General features: G+C 42.6%; 1 protein-coding gene across 1 annotated transcript; it reads left to right on the top strand.

Annotated features, from left to right (window-relative positions):
* Positions 1-207: 207 nt before the first annotated feature.
* Positions 208-11,430, top strand: AGA (aspartylglucosaminidase). Its single transcript, XM_024562763.4, has 9 exons — positions 208-376; positions 2,593-2,746; positions 3,253-3,365; positions 4,415-4,527; positions 5,752-5,866; positions 6,529-6,604; positions 7,471-7,578; positions 8,254-8,387; positions 9,822-11,430. Exons 1-9 carry the CDS (start codon positions 253-255, stop codon positions 9,920-9,922), a joined length of 1,038 nt encoding a protein of 345 aa, XP_024418531.2. The 5' UTR covers positions 208-252; the 3' UTR covers positions 9,923-11,430.
* Positions 11,431-16,875: the final 5,445 nt, after the last annotated feature.

The following is a 16,875-nucleotide window of genomic DNA, read 5'->3' as shown; positions in this document are numbered from 1 at the left end:
GTGCGAATTTTCTCAGGCGAAGCTCAATTTGCTTCTAACAATGGGAAAAGCATACAGAAACCTGCAGGGCCCTCCCTACTGAAACCTCCCGGGGCCAGTCCCAGAGGAATTCGTGTCTCGCGAGAGTTGAGCTGTACGGACTGCTCTGGGAAGAGGCGGGTTTCGGGGCCAGGTGGGCGGGGCTCCGAGGTTCACGTGGCCCGTGAGCGCTGCCCCACCGGATCCCTCCGGCGCCGGGTAGGTCCTGCAGCTATGGAGCGGAAGTCGAGCCTTCTGCTCCTCCTGGAGTTCCTGCTCTGCCCAGCTCTCGCGCGCAGCTCCAGTCCTCTCCCGCTCGTTCTCAACACTTGGCCTTTTAAGAATGCAACCGAAGCAGGTGCGGGGCGGTGGCCGCGGGCGGGGACTGTGCTGCGAGAGCTTGCCTGCAGGGAGTTGCGGGGGGAGCAGGCCAGCGCCTGGCCCACCAGGCTGTGCGCACGCTCACCTGCCGCCCAGCGCGCACCGCTCCGTCGCTGCGTCTCTTGCAATTGACCCTTACCGTCTCCGCTGAGTTTTCCATCCCCATCATTTAGGGTTACTCCCTCTGTACAAGCCCCGCGCCAATATATCCTCCGCCTCGCTGCTTACCCTGTACCAGGAGCGTTTATGCCTGACAGCAGTCTATTCCTGGTGTGTCTCCTTTCTACCTCTTCATTCTAACCCCTCCGTTCTCCCCAATAATACCCGGTACTCCAGCTTTGCAGACGACTAATAATTTCCCTCCAAAAGCGCATTCGTTTTGCACTTACTCTCCCCGCACCCTCACACAAATTGATATGCTGTCTTTGCTACCTGGAATGCGGGCTTCCAGTCTCGGCTGTACATTAGCATCTGCGGAGCTTGTCAAAAGTATCAATGCCTGGGCTCCACCTCCAGAGATTTTTCTTTAACTGCTAGAACCAAGGCATCTGGTTTGTTTGTTTTGTTTTGTTTTGTCTTAAGCTCCCAAAGTGATTTTGATTTGCAGCCAAGATCGAGTGCCAGTTAAGCTAAAGTGCCTTCCTGATGTACTGCCCTTATACCCATTCTGAATTATAGGTGCTCATCTTCTGTGTTTTGCTATCATCCTGTACATACCATTATCTCGTCAATTTGTTACTGTGTGTTTCATTCATTTCAAGACTTAATACCCCAAAAGTAATTCCAAACCCCTTCAGAGGCTAATTTAACTTTGTGGGGATAGAACTGGCTCCTGAACTTGGTGGAGCTCAGTCTGTATGTTATAAGCAGTGAATACATTCAGAGAAAATGAGGAAGCAGACCATAAGAAACAAATTCCCAGCAATAATGAGACAGGAAGTGCACCAGCTCAGGCAGGGTGCAGGTCTGTGTATGGGGCTTTAGCTTCTCGAAATACACTTTCCCTTGCCCTGACTAGGTAGCTCAGTTTAGGATAGAATGTCCTCCTGATATCCCAAGGTTGCTGGGTGTGCGTTTGATCTCCCAGGTCAGGGCACGTACACGAATCAACCAATGACTGCAGTTGTGATTCATTGAATGAATACATGGAACAACAAACTGATGTTTCTTTCTCTAGAATTAAAATAAAATAATTTGTTCTCTTAAATAAAATAGACTTTCAAGCCAGTATGGCCAGTAGTAACACTTAAATTGTTTACTAAAATAGTACCTACCCTTTAAGGAGTTTTCTATTTATTAGTAAAGAAATTGACCATCCAAAACGTTGTTTTTCCCTTTTCAATGTGTGGGGCTCCACAGAACAGAGTAGAGTGCTAATAGCTGGCCTCTGCAGCCAAATGGCTACTTTTGAATCCTGGCTCTGCTACTGACTCTCTGTGTGACGTTGAATAATGTAAAACCTCGCTGGTTCTGTTTCCTCCTATTTAAAATGATGATAATAATAGTACAGTCCTTACCTGGAAAGCTGTTCTGAAGATCAAATGAATCAATCCGTGTGAAGCCCACACTGTAATTATTTGCTCTTGTATTGTTATTGAAACAGGCTGACAGACACTGTGGTAATAAAAAGTATTAGTGACATACATGTACTTTTAATGATCTAATGATGCAGCCACTAATAAGGATGTAATTTAATGACTTCAATGTCACTGTCTTTCAGCGGCTTCAATTGTAACTTTAAAGGACAAAATCTTTTTCTCACACACAGTAGAAATACATATTAATAAGTGAAAAAAAAAAACCCTCAATTTTCATCAGCAGCCAAAGTCTTTGAATTCTTCACGGTAGTTAGTTGTATTATATAATTTTGTCCCTACCGCTGTTTGTATCACTCTGATTCCTTTGTAGCATCTAATACAGTGATTTAAAAACTCTGTTTAAAAAGGACTCATGGACATGAACAACAGTGAGGTGATTGCTGGGGAAAGGGGGGTATGAGAGGGCTAAATGGTAATGGAAAAATATAATAAAGATTATATTAGAACAATTAAAAATTAAATAAAAATTCCATTTAACTTAGAGCAAATGAGAAAAAATGTAAACATAGGAGTTCTCAAAACATTCCCGGCTTGTTGCTTTCGGCACTGAAAAAATATACGTACATAAACCGCCACTGTTGGGCTTTGACACCAGCGTGGCGGACGTTGGCGGCTGGAGGCTCCGCGCTGGACGCCGTGGAGACCGGCTGCGCCCAGTGCGAGAAGGAGCAGTGCGACGGCACCGTGGGCTTCGGAGGCAGCCCCGACGAGACTGGGGAAACCACGCTGGACGCCATGATCATGGACGGGTGAGCACACGCTGCAGGCCAGGGGTGTCCACGCCTTCGCCTCCTGGGCACTTCCTTTATCGTGTTATCTGCCTTCCACCGAGAGCATGATGGATGATTGTAGAAGCCTTGTCATGGGGCAAATCCCCTGGCTTGCTGCATGGCCTTTCCAAACACAATTGGTTTTCCTGTCAATTAAAAAGCAATCGTAATAGTCATAGAAATATCACGTGAAGGATGGTAGTCTCCTTGGCACAGGAGACCCCAAACGTCAGAAAATACGTCTCTGGTCCGCTGCCCGGTCCCTGACCTGCCGTTGGAGGGCACGGTAAATGGGCGTTTGCTTTCTTCCTTCACGTGTGTAATTGTGGGGATTTGTATGAACTTCATGGATGTGCTGTGATGTCAACGTGGAGTTGGTGTTTATCCTACAGAACACAATGGCTCGAAATAAAACAATATTTTTAAATCTATGAATCTACGAAAATGCCTTAAATCTTACTGCGTTATTTTTTCCCCCCTTGCAGCACTACTATGAACGTCGGAGCAGTAGGAGATCTGAGACGCATTAAAAACGCCATTGGGGTGGCCCGCAGTGTCCTGGAGCACACGACACACACGCTTCTAGCAGGAGAGTCAGGTGTGCTTTCACCGTGCGGAGGGGGCTAGTCCTCTGTGTTCCCTGTGGCAACGGGGCTCCGTGTACAATAGCGGATAAAAGCCAACCGAAGCTCAAATCCCAGCTGTTCCACTTAATATCCATTTCACTGTAGATAAGTTAACTTCTGAACTCTCACTTTCTTCATCTTGAAAGTAGGATTTTAAAACATTAGTCTGTTATCTATAGATGGGGACCTGCTGGACCTCGGGGGGATTCAGCATCTTTGCTCTCCCTGTGTGACCTTTTGTTAGGTGTAAGGCCCACGGAGCGCTGTGAACATAAGAAGATGGGACCAGAAGGAGTTTGACTGTGGCATTCTGAGTTCCCACCAAAAATCATACAGTGACTTATAATCAGAAGTAACTTTGAACATGTATTAGCTAACAACTCCAAGAGGAGGTCTTCAATTTTGTTGAAAGACAGAATTAATTAAAAACCTCTGGACATTCACTGAATCCAGCTATCCCTTTGGTGCCTCAGCTTTTTATACCCTGGGTATGGCTCCCTAGTTGGAGCCATAAGACTCCTCACCTGAGAGAGGTGTGCCTTTTGTCAGGTAGAAGAAGGGAGACTGTGGAGGGGAGGAGGTTAGGACATACCGTATTTTTCAGACTAAAAGACCCACCAGACCATAAGACGTACCTAGGTTTTAGAGGAGGAAAATAGAAAAAAAAAAAAAATCCACTCCACCACCACTGTCCCCCCCTAGCAAGCCAGGTAAGCTACATTTGGACTATAAGATGCACCCCCATTTTCCTCCCAAATGTGGGGGGAAGTATGTCTTATAGTCAGAAAAATATGGTAACACCCCCCCCCAAGGGTCTCAAGCAAATTACTTTTGGGGAGGACATAGGGAAGCTGAGATCTAGAAACTGTACCTGAAAATTTTTCCTGTCCGAATGTTCCCTGTGTACTCGGGGATGGTCATACCCCACTTCAGGGACAGCTGAACTTCAACACTTCCTGCACATGCATTTTGCTTACAAGGCTATAGTTAACTAATTTACATTTTTCTTCCCAATTGCCAGCCACCAAGTTTGCCGAAAGTATGGGGTTTGTCAATGAGGATTTGTCTACCAATACTTCTCGAGCACTTCATTCAGATTGGCTTGCTCGGAATTGCCAGCCAAATTGTTGGAGGGTATGTATACGTAAGTTTAAAAAGCAAATTGTTTGAAAATATTAAATGGCCTCCCTTTTGCTTTCTATTGTCTGCCTGGAGCCAAAGGTGCTGGTGAGCAACCTATTACACTTGAGAACCAGTGATGACTCTGGGCCTCTGTGTCCCTGAAAGCCCCATCTCTGCATGTAAGGCCTGTCCCCTAGGGACAGCTGCTGGTTCCTCATGATGGTTCTGGGACTTGGAAGGTTCCGTTACAGGGAGAGGGAGCTGCTTCAATCAGAGCTGCTCTGGTTGTATTTCCTTAGAACGAAAGCTTCCAAGTCTGGAACATCAAAGTTTGGAAACCATTGGTCTAAAACATTTCCTAGACTTTTATCTATGCGAAGTGTACCCAGGATCTTGTCCTTGTTGGACTGCAGGTCGTCTACGATGAGGTACCTGGCACGCCACTCGTGGGACAGCCTTATCCTTAAATCAGTGGGACTTTGAGCGCAGGCAAGCTTGCGTTTGCCATTCAGAGTTTTACCGGGGACTGGTATAGTCTCTCATCTGTTTTGTCACTAAACCCTAATTACGTTGAGTAACTGCAGACTCTCCGGGTTTAGTATGTGCAAGAGGCTGCTGTGCAAAACCAGGTCAGGGAGGCACCTCGTGAGCTGGTGACAAGTCAGGAGCAGTAGGTTTCTTGCTTAATGTTTATACATCTGTTCAACCTAAGTGTATGGATTTGGATTATTTTCTCCAGTCTTTGATTCCTAAAAGAATCTGGGTGTAGAATTTAGAATAGGTGCACATGAACCTAGACTTGGAAAAAAGATGGTTTTAAAATAGATTTTGCTTTAGATTTCATCATTCTTCTTTGGCCAGGGAACAAATTAGGAAATTTGAAGGTCAGGTTGCATACCTAATTCCATAGAGGATTAATACCTAACGAAAGATCTTCATTTATGTCTGCCCTTAGGCAGAGAATTTTAGGCATATAAAGAGAAAAGCTGGGGATCTTTTCCAGACCAAGTAGGTTTCTATTCCACATTATGTACGTCCAAGACTAGACTAAGTATTTAGTAAAATTATATCCATCTGTTCCCACGAGACTTAGTTAATCGTTGGCTTTTAATTCTTCTCTTTCATTTACCAGATGTCCTTCTGGTTTCTTCCTAATGTTTCGTGATTGCATGCTAACTACTTGCCACTTTCTAAAATCACCCTTTCTAAAAGATAAAACTTAAATCTCGTTTACAGAATGTTGTACCAGATGCTTCAAAATACTGTGGACCTTACAAACCACCTAGTATCTTAAAGCAAGATGGTCCTACGTGTAAGGAAACAGGAGATAATTATGGTCATGATACCATTGGTAATTTGCCTTTTATCCAGTTTTTGTGGTTAAAGTTAAGCCATTTGTAATTGCCTTTCTGTAGTTCTTAATGTTTTCCCTACTCATGTGCCAGAAGGTGATTCAGACTGTTAACTGCCAAGCGAGACTTTATATGTACCTCCATACGACTTACGCGCTCACACACACACTTAGCATTTTCTTAGCATCTGTGTCCATTTCGGTAAGTTATCTCACACGAGACCCCTAATATTTGATGATTATTCACCTGTGGATTTTTAAATTTTTATTTATATTTAGTTCTTTAACAATTTGACATTATTTGCTACATTTAACTGTATTTGCTACATTCAAGTGATCTTTCTGGGTTGTAATGGTGAAAATTTCTGTTAGTCTCTATTAGTGATTTTCTGTGGAATTATCTTTGAAAGGCATTGAAAAGTAACAGAGCAAACTGAAGAATAAGAATATGGGATATCTACCAAATGATGCTATGAACTCAGGTCATTAAAAAGCACAAATTTTACCTGCTGTAATTTTCAGTATTCCCAAGTTTTCTATTTTCCTCTATCTGAAGTTAATGAAAGAGCATATTTATTTTACCAACTGTTGAGTGATTTGGTCATATTTGAGATGAACTTTAGAGGTGATACCTACAAGGATTTTTTTTTTTTTAATTCCAGGCATGGTTGTAATCCATAAGACGGGACACACCGCCGCTGGTACATCTACAAATGGTATAAAATTCAAAATACCTGGGTCAGTGTTTCTGAAAGAACACATCTCACAAGTATGCATTGAATGTAAACCAGTATGCGCTTGGTGCTACAAGAGGGGCAAAAGCAAAGATAGCCCTCCCTTCATGGCTGAGAGAAATAAATGGGAGGGAAAATAAATTAGTATCTGCTAAGTGCTGAAGGAGAGGGAGAGCTGGCTGATGCTTTAGAGTTCAGGGATGGCCGTGGTGGTCTGATTAAGCTGGGGTAGTTATGGAGGCCAGTGGGGAGGTGCTGGGGGCTGAACTTGGGCCTGAGGAGGGCAGGGGATCGCGCAGTCCAGGGCAGTGCAAGATCCAAAGGCATGCCCCTCGGTTCAGGGCTCCAGCTGGCTGCAAAAGAGACTGCGTGCCTCTGGGTGCAGGGAAAGCAGACAAGTCAGATTTCAAGGGGTCTAAAGTCAGGGAAGGGCTTCAGGATTTTTTCCCAGACTACTAGAAAAGCACTGAAGGGTAGTTACAAGGAAAAACCTTGGTACCATTTTGGCACATTAGATAGGATGCAGAAATAGATTGTAGGTGGCGAAATCTAATTTGAACCTGTAGAGATAATCCTGAAATTAGATGATAAGGGTGGTCATAATAGAATACTCAGTGTCAATCTGTGCCACCTTGATATGTAATCAGCTGGCATCTAATACTTATATAATTAATGTAGGTTTGTGGAAACTTAGGTTGAAACTTATGCAAATCCTTTTCTCTGTACCCCGATGAAGAAATTACTTCAGACAGTAATCAGTAGCTAAGTAGAAATACCTGCTGCTGTTGAAACAGCTCATAAAGTGACTTAGTGTTTACATGTTTACATGTGACTTCCCGTCCTAAATTGTCATGCTGTGTCCTCACCAAGTCGAATAGGAGATTCGCCAATTCCTGGAGCCGGGGCCTATGCGGACGACACTGCTGGGGCCGCGGCGGCCACAGGGGATGGGGACATACTGATGCGCTTTCTACCAAGGTGTGACTTCTCACATTCGGGACTCCCTTAGATCTTTAGAGGGGAGCTGTCCGTCAGGATAGATAGTAACTGTGTGAGCCATGCCTTCCGAATTTGTGTGCGCAAGGGCTTTTGAGAAACTCCGCTCGCAACTCTTTACCTATCATGGTGATGATATAATCATTCAAACTAAGTAACCCTCATCCTCCGAAATAGAATAATATTTCTGACTCTGCTTCACGGGTGAGGGTACTTAGGATCCATTTAAATAAGTATGTAAGGCCACTGAATACAGGAGCTGTGGTAATGGATGACAGAAGTCAGAAATGCAGCCCCTGCCTATAATTCCTGAAAGATAATCGTGACAACGAGGTTGTGGCTGAGGCCCAGTGTTTTTCCCTATTGATCAAATCCCGTTTCTTATTGAAAGATAATCTCTATAGTTTATGACCTCCGTCAAAGCCGAAAGTATCAGTCCTTCTCTGAGGCGAATAGGTGGATTAGTTGACAAGATAGAAGCCATATCAAGGTCTGCATGCTGCCTTGATGACGCTTTCTAATACTGACTCCTGTCCATTTACATGTTCTATCAAATGTGGCAGACGGTTTTGATGCTTTTAGATTTCTAACTTAAGGTAACCAAATTCAGAGTTAGTCTATTTCGTGATTCTCAAGTTTTGCCTCTGTTTACATCAGCTACCAAGCCGTAGAGTATATGAGAAGAGGAGAGAATCCAACCACAGCTTGCCAAAAAGTGATTTCAAGAATTCATAAGTATTTTCCAAAGTTCTTTGGAGCTGTTATCTGTGCCAATGTGACTGGAAGTTATGGTAAGTTTTATGTGGAATGTGTGTTTGTGTGAACTTGCAAATGTTGATGGGAACCTACACTTTTAAATACCGTGGTTGTATTTTATTCCTGTACAGTGGCAACAGGGATGCTATTGGGTAGGCACCAGGTAGAGATCAACTGATGATCCGTCAAGGCTCACAAATTGTTAAAACATATACCTGAAACCCTCCGTTGGTTGACTGCTGGTAGCGGGGGTGCAGTCTCCGGCTCCTTGTTCTGCTCTGTGACTTCTGACCCCAGTGCGGCCGGGTCAGCTCCTGTTCGCGCTGAGATGGGCCTGTCTACTCAGAGGCGTTCATTCACTAGAAGTAAATATGGATAAATTATCTTCCCTACTTCTCTCCCATTCCTTATTTAAATGTCTCAGTCATTTAGATCTTTTGGGGACTCGGAGGTACAAAATGTATTGCTAATTAGTAAACCAAAGAAATGAGCAGAACTGTGTTTGTACTGAGACATGTCCTTTGCTTCATCTAATTTCCGTATGAGCCAATTGCAGTTTCAAAGCATTTCAAGATCAACCAGTGCTGCTCCTCATTAGTGCGTTTTCAGCTGGGGAAGATGTACAGCGTACTGATCAATGTGACTTATTAGGTTACGCTGCTTATTATTGTTCTTTGATCTTTTACTTCCCACAGTTCGGTATTTGAAAAACTTGTTTGAAGTATTTCCTATTCTTTTTTTAAGTACTAAGATACAAAAGTCAATATAAGTTATGGGAGGGAAAGGCTTTATATATGAAATAAGTCAGTTTTATTGATATCCTCTTAAAAAATAAACCTTAAAAGGCTCAAAGTTGGATGTAATAGGATGTAAAATGGTAATTATATAATTATAGCTGAATTAAAAAGTGTAGAAGATAATTATGTAATTGTAGATGAATCTTGTCCCTTATATTGAAAGCGATGGCATTAGAAGGGGCCCTCCAGGTGTTCGCGCACAGGTAGCTGGGGCAGCAGGAAACCACTTCCTAAGATGAACTTGATTAGGTAGAGAGCATCTTGAGAAATCACCCTCCTCGCTTTCAATGAGAAGAGTAGAAAAAATCAGGAAGCCTGGGGAGGGGAGGACTATGGGTGAATGATGGGAATATTTTAGTGGTGCGGGAATTAAATCTTCAGCATGTGCCTAATTTTTTGTGTGTGCAAAGAAAAGAATATAAAAACAATAAATAATAGCAGCAATGATAGTATGTGTATAGAGCAAAACACCAGCCTATATTCTGAGGTTCAAAAAGATGGCTCCCCTGTGCTACTTTCTTGTGGTCTGTCAGCTACTCGGTCCTGAGGCAGACGACAGAGCTTCCCTCTGTGTGGCTTCGTGGGACATCAGGTAACCAACAAGTGATGTCTGGATTGCTTGTGAATATGTGCATTCTGAAACCAAACGACTTTCTCTTTTCTTGGCTGCAGGTGCTGCTTGCAATAAACTACCCACATTTACCCAGTTTCATTTCATGGTTTATAATTCTCTAAAAAATCAGCCAAAGGAGGAAAAAGTAGACTGCATCTGATCCATTTTTCCTGGTAGCATCTATATGTATAAAAGAAAGAAGCAAAGGCCGAAAAGGTTACTCACTCTCACTGCAGAGTGTATGCCTCATGTTTTCTAAATTCTTTGTGTAAAATAAGCACAAAAATAAATTTATGCTAAAGGAGCACTTTTGCTTTTAATATATGAAATTTTTATCACCTACTTTCATTTAAGCATGTATATTACCTGAAAATGAATATTTTTATGTATCTATCTTTTAGATATTTAAATTTGAGTTGATATTTGGTTTTTTACTCACTGTTTTAAGGAATTGCTACTTTGGGGACTTATTTCTATAGTGATATCTTAAAGCCAAAAGAAATAATCTATATGTGGATACTTAAGATAATTAGAGTATCCAGTTTTTTTAGACCCAAAGAAAAAAGTAAGGGTGAGGCCAAGTATGATTAGTTGTGACTGAATTTCAGTGCATACAGTGATAGGTCTCTTATCAGCAAAGGTCAATTTTACATAATGCTCCTTGCTAGCCTGAAGAGGGAAGGATGCTGTTAATAATGAAGGTGCTTTTTGTTTTGTGCGCTTTAGAAGATATAGGCAGTCTTCTGATGAGCGATAGTGTAGAGTTTCTTTGGTCTGCCCCTCTGATGGGGCATCGGTGTGCAGGTTCTTCATCCATAAAAATCTGTGATCTACTAGCTACTAAGGTTTAGTATGAATAATTTCCTCTGAAAATCATTTAGGGAATTTGATCTCTAGTTGTGTTATTATTCACTGTGTTGGACACATTTGGAGTAAAACATTATAGACTCACAGGTAAGTCGGAAATAAGAACAAACATCACAGCGCAAACCCTAAAGAGGGCTTAGCAAAGGCCAAGGCCAGCCTTCGGAGATGGTTCACGCAGTGACCTTGAAGTAATTGGGATAAAATTTCTGAGCCATCCTTTCTCCTGTCCAGGAATCCCATCTAAAACACCGGCACATTAACCTTATTCTTTTGAATGAAATAGTAACTAATATAATTCAAATTTTAACAGGTTGTACTCCTAAATAATGCATACCAAATAACGGATAGGAATCTCAAGTGATACTTAAGGTTGCCTCCCCTTGTTCAAACTGTTCTTACTGGATCTTGATTCATCCTTAAAGAATGCTGACCTGACGTTTTTAGAGATGCATGTGTATGCTGTATACACATGCACAAAAAAGTGTCTGTTTCCAATACCAGCTAGTGACTTCCTTGGTTTCAGAAGGCAAATAATAGGCTGTGATATACTTTTCATTGAGCTATTATACATAGACTATAATATACTTTTTAAACCCCATAGTTTTTAATTGTTAAACTTCTTTTTAAGTGTCATTACATCTGATGCTTGGTGATTGAATTTGGAGCTAAGCACCTAATTGAACTCGTTTAAGATCTTAATAGTTTAATCAAATTCATCTTTAAAAAAGCTAGTGACATAAATATATGTCCTAATTGGATACTAATTATGAAGATGAATTAAGACCTATTTATATCACTATACTGTCATTAAAAAAAAAAAGATTCCTAGACCCTTTAAAGGTTTCTAAAAAGACATGTTAAAATTTCTGCTTGTTTTCTTGAGTGTTATGCTATTTATGTGTTAGTATACTATCAACTCCTGACTTAGGAAGTTAAAAAGGGGAGGATGAGGTCTACAAAAAGTAGGAACTGTTTGTTTGCGAGTCCTATGTGCTCTATGATCAATGTTTTCTTGTACAACCCGGGTCAGCCATAAAGAGGGGCACAGTTCATTGTTCGGGGAGGGCACACCCACTTGAAAGCTGAAGTGATCGTCACATTTCAAGTGGATGTCATGGAAGCTAAAGCTGCCGTGATCAAACTGTTTGCTGCTGAGGGACAGGGACCGGACGTCGTTTGCAGTTCGGAGGCCTGGACAGTGCAGGACACAACCAGGAGACCTCCTGAAACTTGTGAACTTCCCATGCTCTGCCCTGGATGTGGCTGCTCCTGCATTTTCCTTAATTTGCTGTGGCTTTCCATAGTACAACAGGGGAGTTGATATGTGACATTTATAAGAAAATCATATTAGAGTAGATGTGGAAAGCAAAGTCGCTCCCAATGGCTCGCAATCTATCTTTTTCTAAGGTGTGCAAAGTCCTTAAGCACCATAAATGTCAAAATACTTCATTCCATTCCTAAGTAAAACCAGTATCATTTGTCTTTCTTTCTTGTTCTGTTCATTGTAAGTAAGGCTGATGGAAAATTAAACCAAAGACAAGTTCAGAATAAAAGCAATACCAGGCAATACAAGTTCCAAGTTCACTCCATTTAGCTCTAATGAGGCAAAGCGGTGATGTACGGAGCCTGCTTTCACCAGCGGGACCCAACAGCACACTGCTCGTACCGTGAAGGTAGCCCTGGTGGGAGTATTTGCCCCGCACCTGTCAGCAGACATTACTAAATAGGGCTTGCTCTTCTTTGTTTCCTTGGTTGGTTAGTTGGTTGTTTCCCCTGGAGAAATAGTTTACCAGCACATCATCGAGTAGGAGGTTTCAAGGTATTGCAGTATATGTCTCACACACAGACTCACACTGAATGTTACAGGAACTCAGGAAGTTAATCGATTGGGTTCACACCCCGTGTCACTCAGCTGTGTGCCCTTGGGCAATTATTCCCCTTTTGTGCCTGAGATTTCTCTTCTCTAAAATGGGAATGATGCTAGTACCTACCTTACAGGGTTGTGGTGGGAGACTTGTCTCAAGTGCAACACTGTCACACACTGAAAGGGCTCAGAAATGCTGGCTAAGCCTGTTACCTAGACTGCAGCAAGCAGTCAGACCCCGGTTCCTGAAAACTCCCAAGTGGAAAGATCATATTTACATACAGGCAATGAGGATTGTGCTAATGCCAGATGCTTCATGTTCAAAACACAGGATGCTGGGAAACAAGCTACCAACCTTCAATTTATTTTTTTCAGGGAAAAAATGATAAAAAATTTTAAATGATCAAGCAAGAGTAAGGGCTAAAATGAAATCTGCACAAATATGTAGATTCAGAAATTTTACCTCCCATGCATTCTGTCTTAAGAAGTTTACTTCAGGATGTACTCCAGCAAAGTGAGCATGATGTTTGGGAGGGAGGTGTGGGTCCAAGGAAGCAGTAGCTTCTGAGTCGGGGACGCAGGGGCTAAGTGCTATCAGCTGTATAGTAGGCCTGGCACCCTGACTGCATTTGAAAAAAAAAAAAAATCTGAGGCTAGAATAAAGTTGGTTAGAAAAAGTACGATAAAAAGCAACAGAGCAGGAAAGGAAGGATGGCAGAAAAAGTGAAAGCGGGGAGAGAGAAGCAGGGGAACATAGGGAGGAAGGAAAGAAGAAAATTAAGAGAGAAAGAAACTTCAGGAGAAAAATAAATGCCTAGGGATGGCAGGGTACATACACAATGTTCCTTGGCTCCACAGGGAATAACTGGAGCCTTCAGATGGGCTATGGAGAGATGAAAAAAGGAACCACCCACCTACAGATGCTTAGCGAAAGCGGGGTCACCCACACTGCCTCCTTTCACGCCCAGGGGTCCAACAGCTGCCAGCCACACAATGGAAGGGATGTCTGGTGTGAGCAGCTTAATCTTGTTCTCGCAGAAGCTCTTTTAGTATATTAGTAAGAAATGGCACATCCTCAAATGTGATAAAAGCAGTCAGTGCCCTAGTATCTTACGGATATCTTGGCACTCCACCTTACTGCACCCCCACAGGATTACGTAGAATAATGTAAGCACTGCTATGATTTTCAACTCTTAGATCATCACTTAGAGTCATCATTCAAACTTTAGCTCGTACACACACTACACACCTTGAATGAACTATGGGCAAAGCTAGAAAAGCTCGCCCTACAGTTGAAATGATGATTACAACTGTAGTGCGATCCTAACTAGCTTTTCTGAATTCATTAGAATCTTTTGGAAACCAACCTGCTCTACTGTGGCCACCCCGGCTCCCTCGTCCTTCCGGGGAGCTGTACATGGGCTGCCTTTGCGGGAGGGGCGCGTCACACGTGGGCCCCCAGCCAGGCCTGCGTCTTCCTTTACTTGCCATGGGTCTTTGAGTTTCTGATCGCCCTTGCCCAGGGGTTGCAGCGTCGCCCTCCCATTCCTATTTGGGTGTTACACTTGGAGATGTGCTACTTGAGTTGCAGTAGGAAGAGTCTGCACTGGAAGTCAGAACACTAGGGTTCCAGCAGCGGTCACTTGAGAATTCCCCAGAGAAGGGAGGGATGGCGAGACGACTGGCAAAGGGCAGAGGCAGTACATGCATCTTTATGCGGCTCTGCTCTGACGACCTACGGAGAATAGGAAGGGGCTTCTCCCAAACCAGCTTTCGACATTGATGCTGGCTCAGACTCGGCTCTGGCGCTTTCTGGTGATTTGCCCTTGGGCTCTTAATCTCTGATCCCTACGTTTCCACCACAGAACCCAAGAGGTAAACTAGAGAGGCTACTTACTCTAAGGGCAGTCCCCAAACCATCAGCGAGATCCGGGACCTCATGAAAAAGGCAGGATATCGGACCTATGGAATCAGATTGCGCGTTTTCACCAGACCCCTTAGCAGACTTGCATGCACATTCGAACCCGAGCAGCTCTGAGCTAGATAATGCCCGGGACCCTCCCGCAGGAGCCAGCCTGGTGAAGAGGAGAGGGCATGACAACGGGATTTGATAGACCCAAAGTGGAGTTCTTCTTCCACTCCACGTTATCTATGCACCACTGGAGAAATGACTCAACTTCTCTGAGCCTTTTTCACACCTGTCCAGTTACAGGTGTGAATACATGCTGCCGTGGTTATTGGTACTTATATATGAATCACCTACCACAGAGCCTGGCACACAACAAGAACCGAATGTATGTGAATTCCTGTCCCTGTCCTCATCTCTTGTTGCAGAGCCAGTACTCCGATTCTGTGGGTCTCATTTCCTGCCACAGACCCTGCTTGCTACTGACCTGGGCCCCAATTTAAAAAGAAAATAAACACAAAGTATCAAATCTCACAAAAGTAGCATCATATTCTAAAAGCGAGAAGTTATCAGGTGGCGGAGAATAGAATTAATGCAGCCTTGCTACGCAGTGTCCCTTAGAAGATAAACTAGCTTATTCCCCTACGAGTGTGTCAGTTCAACTAGAGACAATCAAGCTAACATTTCTGTTTTACAAATGGGCAAGAATTGTGTATCCCTGGAGCGCTGTCTCAAAACAGGACGATTGTCAACCCAATTACCTATTAAGTGTTTTTAGTTTTTCCAAGTAACCCTGAAGAAATTTGTTTGTTCTAAAGAGTTGTTAGGAGAGAGAAATGTCTCCCAAGATATTTTTTTAATGCTGTTCCATTGTAGTTTGAGGTGATATGTTTTGTCTTACTGAATATGTTATTATTCAAAAATGCTCACTTATCTTTACACTCTTCATTTTGAATTCGACTACTTCGTGACTTTGCTGTAAATCATTCATGAACAAGGTCTCAGGTGGGTCTTTTTTAATTGGTTAAGGATTATCAACACAGAACACTGTCAAACTCTGGATGGCCTTTCTTTTAAAAAAAATCACGGCACAAAAGTTTCCCTGAGATGAGACATCTAGATGCAGATGAAAACAAACCATGCTCTCGTGCCACAAATATTGTCTGAACCTGACCTGTCAAAACAAGAAAGGCTTTCAAGTGCCCCATTAGCAGTCATATTCGAGACCAGCTTTGTTTTCTAAAATCGACTTGTTTGTGTTCTGATTCTGACAAAACAGTCGGAAAGATGGAAGAGGTGTGTGGATCTTTGCTAATAAAATATTCCTGTAGCTATTGTTTCAAGAAGCTGAGCAAAAGCAATCGAATGCGAACATCTGATGGCTTTTCCTCTGTCATCTTGCAAATCTAGATGATAATTTCATTATCCAGTGTAGAGGAATAAACATATACACACACATACACCCGCTGGTCGCAAGGATACCAGTTCCTCCTCCTTTCTTTTTTTTTTTTCCTGATCTTCTTGAGTTCTTGTCTAACCCAGAGAATTCATGCTTGACTATGTATTGACCCTGTTCCAAGTCTCCCTCTACTTTCTTCCTTCCACGACTACCCCAAACTCATGAATACCTTTCCAGCCCTTACTTGGCTCCTATCACAACAAGCACTAAAGGTTTTCTGGGGTTTGCTATATACAGCTTTGGATGGCCCCTCTGGCTAATATGACCCTCACTCACTACAATAGGAATTAAAAGTATTTCTAAATACAGTTTTAAACTTAGAAGTGGTACTCTAATCAATGTTGGTATGTTCACATGCATTTTAATTCTAAAATTTCTATACTTAGGCATTAATGGAGCTATTTTCAATGGCTTTTTAAATCATTTTTAAGGAAAATTGGCATTCAAAGTCAAGATTAGACTAAAAACTACCACATGGGCAATATTCTACATGGCTCCGTAAGTTGAATTCAGGGAAAGCAAGGTGATTTTAATATTATTACAAGTTGAACATCATTAATAAGATACATTTCCTACCCAGGTGTTCCTAGCAGGCATTCCACACCAAATACTGCTTCAGCAGTGTTTTGATTAGCTATTTTTCTTCCCCATTCCATTGGATAGAACATCTCTCTGTTGTTGAGAACACATGTAAACCTCCTGCCAGCTTTGAGAGGGTGTTCGGCATTTGCAAAATTGATCATCAGAACTAAATTCAATCACATTATTATTCAGTTTAAATGTCAGTGTCCATCAGTTTTGGACTCACAATGTATTCGAAGGATATCCTTCTGTCCATTGTTCTTGGATTTTAGAAAAATCATTCCCAGTCATTCATGTCTTCGAGAAGCTCATTAATCCCGGCACATGCAGATTTGTGTCTCCCCCCGGCCTGCTCCTATCAGGCAACTCCTGGTCAGCAGTTAATGAGGAGTGCTTTCCACCACTCCGCCACATCAGAGAAATTCTCTGCAGGGA

The sequence above is a fragment of the Desmodus rotundus genome, chromosome 13, assembly GCF_022682495.2.
Source record: "Desmodus rotundus isolate HL8 chromosome 13, HLdesRot8A.1, whole genome shotgun sequence".
Taxonomy (NCBI): domain Eukaryota; kingdom Metazoa; phylum Chordata; class Mammalia; order Chiroptera; family Phyllostomidae; genus Desmodus; species Desmodus rotundus.
Note: the sequence above shows the minus strand (reverse complement) of the source record. Positions and strands in the feature narration are given on the sequence as shown.

Excerpts from the sequence above, each read along its gene's own strand:
- AGA (XM_024562763.4), top strand. The coding sequence starts at position 253 with ATGGAGCGGAAGTCGAGCCTTCTGCTCCTCCTGGAGTTCCTGCTCTGC. Across the intron at positions 5,867-6,528 it reads TTATGGTCATGATACCATTG|GCATGGTTGTAATCCATAAG; the intron begins GTAATTTGCCTT and ends TTTTAATTCCAG. Across the intron at positions 7,579-8,253 it reads CTGATGCGCTTTCTACCAAG|CTACCAAGCCGTAGAGTATA; the intron begins GTGTGACTTCTC and ends TGTTTACATCAG.